This window comes from Octopus bimaculoides, chromosome 8 (assembly GCF_001194135.2).
Source record: "Octopus bimaculoides isolate UCB-OBI-ISO-001 chromosome 8, ASM119413v2, whole genome shotgun sequence".
Classification (NCBI taxonomy): Eukaryota; Metazoa; Mollusca; class Cephalopoda; order Octopoda; family Octopodidae; genus Octopus; species Octopus bimaculoides.
The window spans coordinates 87182467-87191009 of NC_068988.1; the positions used below are offsets into that span (position 1 = coordinate 87182467).

The 8543-nt window shown below is 39.0% G+C and overlaps 1 protein-coding gene across 1 annotated transcript in view; it reads left to right on the plus strand.

Moving 5' to 3' along the window:
- Positions 1 to 8543, plus strand: part of LOC106881243 (mitogen-activated protein kinase kinase kinase 1) — a 152012-nt gene that overhangs the window by 94775 nt on the left and 48694 nt on the right. Inside the window, exons 4-6 of the mRNA XM_052969870.1 lie at positions 972 to 1187; positions 2501 to 2617; positions 7057 to 7205. Coding sequence (XP_052825830.1) covers positions 972 to 1187; positions 2501 to 2617; positions 7057 to 7205 — 482 coding nt within the window. The remainder of the gene's footprint in view (positions 1 to 971; positions 1188 to 2500; positions 2618 to 7056; positions 7206 to 8543) is intronic.

An 8543-nucleotide genomic window follows, 5' to 3' on the forward strand; every position in this document is an offset into this window, starting at 1 on the left:
TATATATATATCATCATCATCGTTTAATGTCCGCTTTCCATGCTAGCATGGGTTGGACGATTCGACTGAGGACTAGTGAAACCAGATGGCGACACCAGGCTCCAGTCTGATTTGGCAGTGTTTCTACAGCTGGATTAGCCGGATGCCCTTCCTAACGCCAACCACTCAGAGAGTGTAGTGGGTGCTTTTACGTGTCACCCGCACAAAGGCCAGTCAGGCGGTACTGGCAACAGCCACGCTCATCTCGCTCGAGAAACCTCATGTGTCACCCGCACAAGAGCCAGCCCAGGGGCACCAGCAACGATCCCGCTCATATATATATATATATATATATATTTTAATGGCTCTTTGTTTAATCAGCTCTCACTTGTTTCCAAACAGTGTGTTTGTTCCTCATGGTCAGACATGTTTTCATGGAAGATTGGAAATTAATAACACTGTATGTTGGTGCCACTTGCTAATAAGTATCACGATGTCAAGACAAGAAGGCATGCATGCACACACATGCGTACACTCACATACACACAAACACACCGGGCTTTTTCAGTCTCTATCTGCTAAATTTACTCACAAGGCTTTTTGTCAACCAGGTGCATGAAAAGAAAATTCTTACTCCATGTGCCATGCAAAACAAACTGAACTTGAAATTACATGGTTGAGAAGCAAATTTCTTAACCACACATCTATGCATGAATTTTAAAATGAAAGCTCCATCATTTTTCTCAGTACATATGTATCCTCATAGATTTTTATTCACTGTCAATTCACCTCTGTTATTACAATGTTGTCTATCTCTGATATAAAGATTTTCAATGAGGCAGACTGCTGCAAACAGTTATTTACTTTAACTCATTTGTGAAGTGGTTTATTCAATGGAAGCTTAACTAGTGTTTGAAAGGAGGAAATTTGAAGTGATGACCAGGTATGGATACTTGTTCTTTAATTTCATCTCTGTTAACTTATCATTTCAGTTTCGAACACAACAGACGTCTGGTGTATATGCCTATCGCCGTCTCCTTTCGCAGAACATCTCTGCATATCTGACTAGTAACAGTGAGCTGACACGGAAGAGAATCGAAAAAGTACAACGAGCTCGACTTTATCTCCTGCAACTTACAGGTCCCAATTCCTTTCTGATTGGTGGAGATTCACCTATACACAAGTTTAAAGTTATCATTGGACCACAGGTATGAGTATGTGTCAATGCATGTGTGTCCCTGTAAATATGTGTGTGTATATATGTGTGTATATATATGTGTGTGTGTGTGTGTGTGAGTGTATGAATGTATGTGTATAACTGCCGTTTAGTAAACAAAATTATTTCATAATACTTAAAAGTTTTGTGGAATTGACATTAAAATTGACTAAACTTATCAATGAGACTAAAATAATCTCTTTTGTTAAACACGAGGAGATAGTTCTACTTTAATGTTAATTAGCAAGAAGTTTGGTATATGGTGGCAAGTTGAGACAAGCTCAGATTTTGTGTTTGACATTAGTGTGAGGTGGCTGATAATGTGTAACTTCTCTGTAAACAATGGGTGAAAAACTTATCTTCATGCCTTGAGGTTTATGCTGTGTGTATCCTTTGCTTTCCAAACATTTGTATTATGCTTTCAAGGTAGCATTGATACCAAAGAGCTGTTTTGGTACTGATGGTTTCTGAATGTGTTCTCTGCCAGTGCTATTTAGCAGATAGAGGTGTTATCAAGGAACATGCTGTGGTATATATTATTTCTATATAAATATTTGCCTTTTAGTTGGACAGGCCTCTATACCACAGCAATTGCATGCTGGCTGTTGTTGTTATGGCCATAAAATACCTCTTTGGTGGTTCTTTATGAAGCTACATGTGTTTCTCAAACAACAAAAGATTACCTCTATGTTGTTCAACAAGATCATCCCAGTTTTTTTATAAGGATTTATTCAGTTTATGACTATAAATATATATAGCTTTGTTTGAAAATACAAAATGTTAATATGAACGAGCATGACTGTGTGGTTAAGGAGTTTGTTTCCAAACCATGTGGTTTTGAGTTGAATCCCACTGCCTGGTACCTTGGGCAAGAAGTAAATGTCATCTACTATAGCCCCAGTTTGACAAAAGCCTTGTGAGTTAATTTGGTTGACAGACACTGGAAGAAGCCTATTGTGCAAATGTGTTCATGTCCCCTTGTCTTGATATATATATATCAAATGATGGCTGTTGACAAACATTACTGTCATACAAGTAATGTGCTTTGTTTGCAATCTTCTGTGGAAACATGTCTGGCCTATTATGCTGTTCATACACAAAAGATGAAGAGAAAGATTACTTTGTTTGGAAACAGAAAGGGCATCAGGCTGTAGAAAAATCTGCCTCTGCGAATTTCGTCTGATTCATGCAAGAAAGGAGAAGTGCATATTAAAATGATGGTGATGTTGGTAGTAGTGGTGGTGTTGATCATGATGATAGTGTTGCTAATGATATCTGACTGTTGTTGATGTTGTTTCATTGCAGACATGCAGTTGTGGTCGCAGCCCTCATTGTGTCCATGTTCTTTTTGTCATGTTACGTGTGTTTAAAGTGAAAGAGACCGATCCATGTTTATGGAGCCAGACATTGAAAAATTATGAAGTAAGTCCTTCTACATTTTCTTACATGCTTTATGGCCTTTGATGACTGTCCTACTTATATGGGACATAAACCTGTTTCTCTTTTGTTCATCCATACTTTTCATAAACTACTTGTAATATACAACTGTTTGTCCTGTGACTTTGTTATATCTTCATTCATTACCCTCACAGCAAGGTAGGCCTTTCGTCCTTTCAAGGTCGATGAAATAATGGCCATTAGACCTCAGTGTTTGATGTAATCGAGTAGCTCGATTTTTAGGCCCAAATTTTAGGCCTTGTGTCCAAGGTAGAAAGGATTATTATTATCATTATTATTATTATTATTATTATTATTACTATTATTATTATTATCATTAAGGTGGTGAGCTGGCAGAATCGTTAGCATGCCAGGCAAAATTCCTTAACGGCATTTTGTCCATCCTTACGTTGAGTTCAAATTCTGCTGAGGTTGACTTTGCCTTTCATCCTTTCAGGGTCGATAAATTAAGTACCATTCAAATACTGGGGTCGATGTAAGTGGTTAGTCCCCTCCCTCCAAAATGTTAGGCCTTGTGCCTTTAGTAGAAAAGATTATCATTATTATTATTATGAAGGTACGATGGCTTAGTGGTTAGGGTGTTGCACTAATGATTGCGAGATCAAGGTTTTGATTCTCAGATCAGGCATTGCATTGTGTTCTTGAGCATCATCTCGCATTACTCTATGATCATTTTGTCATCTGACATATGGCACATCATACACCTGTACAGGTAATGTTGATTTGATGGAGAGAGTGAGCTTAGGTGAACACAAACATTTATAAGTAAATCATCTGTGTGGTTGTTCAGCGAGAAATTGCAGAACCCTTATACATTGTCTAACTATGGGAGAGTCCTTGATTATTATTATTATTATTATTATTATTATTATGATGATGATGATGGTCGTCGTTTTCATCATTATCATCATCGTCATCATCATCATCATTATTATCATTATTATTATTATCATTATCATTATTGTTATTATTATTATTATTTTTAAGGTGGTGAGCTGGCTCAATCGTTAGCACCCCTGGCAGAATGCTTAGTGGTATTTCGTCTGCCACTACGTTCTGAGTTCAAATTCTGCAGAGCTCGACTTTACCTTTCATCCTTTTGGGGTCGATGAATTAAGTACCAGTGAAATACTGGGGGTCGGTGTAATCAACCTATCCCCTCCCACAAAATGGCTGCCAGTGTGGAAAAATTTGAAACCATTATTATTATTATTATTATTATTATTATTATTATTCAGTAGTTTTATTTTTATAGCGTGCTTTCACTTCACTACCGAGCGCAGCTCTGTGCGCCTTGGGTATGTGCTGTGGTTTGCTGTGGTGCTCTTATGTTTACTGTATTGAAAGTGTTTTGCGTAGAATGTGTGCAGTACCCAGTAGTGCAATTTTCTGTATGTTATATATATTTGTAAGTCCTGGTGTTTTTGTTATGTATTTGTCTGAATATTTTTTTATTATACCTAAGGCACCTACTATGATAGGAATTGTTTCTGTTTTTAGATTCCACATTCGAGTTATCTCTATTTCCAGGTCTTTGTATTTTGAAAGTTTTTTCCATTTCTTTTAGAGAAACGTTGTCATCTGCTGGTATTGAAACATCAATTAGAAGGCATTTTTTTCCTTCATGATCTTTGACAACTATATCTGGTCTATTTGCCTTAATTTCTCTATCTGTGTGTATTGGCATATCCCAGAGTATGGTTGCTTTCTCGTTTTCTGTGACCTTTTCTGGCGTGTGTTTATACCATCTTTTTTCTGTTGTTATTCCATAGTGTTGGCATAGCTTCCAGTGTATATAGGTCCCAGCTCTGTCATGTCTGTGAATATATTCCTTCTTAGCCAGGACTGGGCAGCCAGAGATAATATGATTTATTGTTTCTTGTCGATCTCTATTATTATCATTATTATTATTACTATTATTATTATTGCCAGTGCTAGATTGTTGCCAGTACCACTAGACTGGCTCCTGTGCAGGTGGCATCTAAAATACACCATTTCGAGCGTGGCCGTTGCCAGTACTGCCTGACTAGCCTTCACGCCGGTGGCACATAAAAGCACCCACTACACTCTCGGAGTGGTTGGCATTAGGAAGGGCATCCAGCTGTAGAAACTCTGCCAAATCAGATTGGAGCCTGGTGCAGCCATCTGGTTTCACCAGTCCTCAGTCAAATCGTCCAACCCATGCTAGCATGGAAAGCGTGCGTTAAACGATGATGATGGTTATCATGGTCATCATCATGTAAAGCCATTGCAAGTTACATTAGCTAGAAGTGCTGTTGTCTTCAGTTTTGGTAATGACAGATTTCAAATCTCAAGAATTTTTCTTAGGATTTTTGCAGTATACAGGGTGGCACTTTTCTGCTGGTTGACTGTATGTATCTCAGTTCTAATATCCTTCATCGTCTTAGGTAGTATTTTGGGTGTTGCAGCACATAACCAGAGTAACGATTGCACAAATGTTGCTTAGAATATTCTTTGACCAGCCAATATTTTGTAAGTGAATTTGGCTGATGGAAACTAAGTCAAGGCGGCGAGCTGGCAGAAACGTTAGCACGCCGGGTGAAATGCTTACCGGTATTTCGTCTGCCATTACGTTCTGAGTGGAGGCGCAATGGCCCAATGGTTAGGGCAGTGGACTTGCAGTCGTAGGATCGCGGTTTCGATTTCCAGACTGGACGTTGTGAGTGTTTATTGAGCGAAAACACCTAAAGCTCCACGAGGCTCTGGCAGGGGATGTTGGCGAACCCTGCTGTACTCTTCCACCACAACTTTCTCTCACTCTTACTTCCTGTTTCTGTTGTGCCTGTAATTCAAAGGGTCAGCCTTGTCACACTGTGTCACGCTGAATATCCCCGAGAACTACGTTAAGGGTACACGTGTCTGTGGAGTGCTCAGCCACTTGCACGTTAATTTCACGATCAGGCTGTTCTGTTGATCGGATCAACTGGAACCCTCGTCGTCGTAAATGACGGAGTGCCAACCACGTTCTGAGTTCAAATTCCGCCGAGGTCGACTTTGCCTTTCATCCTTTTTGGGTCAATAAATTAAGTACCAGTTGACTTAATCCCTTTGTCTGTCCTTGTTTGTCCCCTCTATGTTTAGCCCCTTGTGGGTAATAAAGAAATAAGAAACTAAGTGAAAGCTCTTTGTGTTGTGTGTGTGTGTGTGTGTGTGTGTATTGTTAGGTCATTTGTGACTAAACTACCAACCCTATCAAGCCTACATGGAAATGAGGGTGATTTTTGTTAGACACCCTACAGAACAATAAACAAAACCCATCAAATGGTGGATTTGAACTCAGTAGAGTCAATGGCCATCCATCAGCTGGGAATGAGAGAATCCTAGTCTTTGTTTAACCCTTTAGCAGTTAAACCAGTCAAGTCCCACCAAAATATGTTCAAACTGGCCAGATCTGGTTTCATATCCTATCCTACAATGTCATTCTAAAAATAACCAATCACATTGTCAAAATCTCAAAGCATGATTATATAATGCATGATTACTTCAAAACAATGTGAATAAATAAGCATTACATTTGACAGAGTAATCTGAATGCTAAAGGGTTAAATATCTGTCTTGGAGAAGGAAAACATCTAATGGAGTAGGTTAGTTCTTTTTTGGGTAGATGCATACGTTTTGTAAGGAGAGGTAATGATTCTTTACAAGGTCTTTCTTCACTTTAGAAAGCTTCAGGCGCAGGTATAATTTGATTTTTAACATCTCCAATAACATCTCTGTTGTATATTACATACTATGGATAGCTGTAACCAAGAAAGACAAAGCATTCAATGGAAATTCCATGATGGAATGAATATGTATGTTAGTATAGGTGGTGAGCCCTCTTAACACCTGCTGCAGATGCCCATCATCATCATCATCATCATCGTCGTCGTTTAACGTCCGCTTTCCATGCTAGCATGGGTTGGACGATTTGACTGGGGACTGGTGAAACCAGATGGCTACACCAGGCTCCAATTTGATTTGGCAGAGTTTCTACAACTGGATGCCCTTCCTAACGCCAACCACCCAGAGAGTGTAGTGGGTGCTTTTACATGCCACCGGCACGAAGGCCAGTCAGGCAGTACTGGCAACGGCCACGCTCAAAATGGTGTATTTCATGTGCCACCCGCACAAGAGCCAGTGCAGAAAATGTGTACAGGTGTCTAGGAAGACTGAAAATCTACATCTGTCATCCTCATGTTTAAGAGAACAATCAAATGATAGCATAGCTTGCAAATCAAGTTGCAGATGTGTGTGTGCGTGTGTGTTGACTGTTGTTGTTTGGTTGTAGCTCTGACCTTGTTCTAGTTAAGATCTTATTGCTCTGTATGTGGTTATTTTGAATTAAAACTAACTATTCTTGTATGGTTTAATGCCATTGTCTTCTGTTTGCCATTCCATAGGTGGAGAACCTGTTTCGAATGTACAACGACCGCCGGGAATTGTTACTTCTCAACAAGGAAAGTTCTAAACACATACACAAAAAGCAGTTGGAAGAGAAACCAGAAAATTCTCCTGAAAAGCTATCCATTCGTGCCGAGAGTGACACTGGGTGGGTACATCTCGGTTGTTATTGTTTATTTATTAAAAGGTGATGGCACAGATGTGGGTAAGAAATTTGCTTCCCAGCCACATGGTCTCAGGTTCAGTCCCACTGTGTGACTGCCTTGAGAAATGTTTTTCAATTATAGCCCCAGACCGATGAATGCCTTTCGAGTGGATCTAGTAGATGTCTACTATAAACACACACACACACACAAACGCACACACACACACACACACACTCTCTCTCTCTCTTTTACTCTTTTACTCTTTTACTTGTTTCAGTCATTTGACTGCGGCCATGCTGGAGCACCGCCTTTAGTCGAGCAAATCGACCCCAGGACTTATTCTTTGGATGCCTAGTACTTATTCTATCGGTCTCTTTTGCCGAACTGCTAAGTTACGGGGACGTAAACACACCACCATCGGTTATAAAGCGATGTTGGTGGGGGACAAACACAGGCACACAAACATATACACACACATACATACATATATATATATATATATATATATATATATATATACGACAGACTTCTTTCAGTTTCCGTCTACTAAATCCACTCACAAGGCTTTGGTCAGCTCGAGGCTATAGTAGAAGACACTTGCCCAAGGTGCCACGCAGTGGGACTGAACCCAGAACCATGTGGTTGGTAAGCAAGCTACTTATCACACAGCCACCCCTGCGCCAAACACAAATGACAAGGAAGGAAATGAAAATATAGATACTGTATTGATTTAAGTATCATTCCACTCAGGCCACATTACATATAGATGATTACGCATAATTAATTATTTAAGAGCCCCATAAATTTGTCTGTAGCTCAACAGTGCAGAGTAGCACCTCATCAGACATTACCAAACCTTACTATTATACATGATATACAGGGAAGTTTTACAACATTGCTCTGATGAAGCTGTAAGGTGTTACTCAGGAACGCAACTATGAGTCCACTGAATCTTATAACAGAAACAGGTGTAAGCTAATGACATTCATAAGATAATCATTTATTCCTTTGCCATCTTTTCTTTTCCTATTACTGCTCTGTACTCAACTAATGCTTCATTCAGAAGCATACGTATATTGAGTTCTACCTCGGGTTATTAGTATTGCAATGCCTAAGCAAAATATATATCCCTACACATTTTTTTTTTCATCTCAATTCTTTCCATCAAAGAACATAGGCTCGAAACGTTCAAAGACTTTTCCATTCTTCCTGAGAGTCAAACTGATACACGTGCTTCGTATTTTGTTTTCTGTAAATTTGAATTATATGTGTGCGTGTGTACATACAAACATACATATGTATATATATATATATATATATATATATATATATATATATAT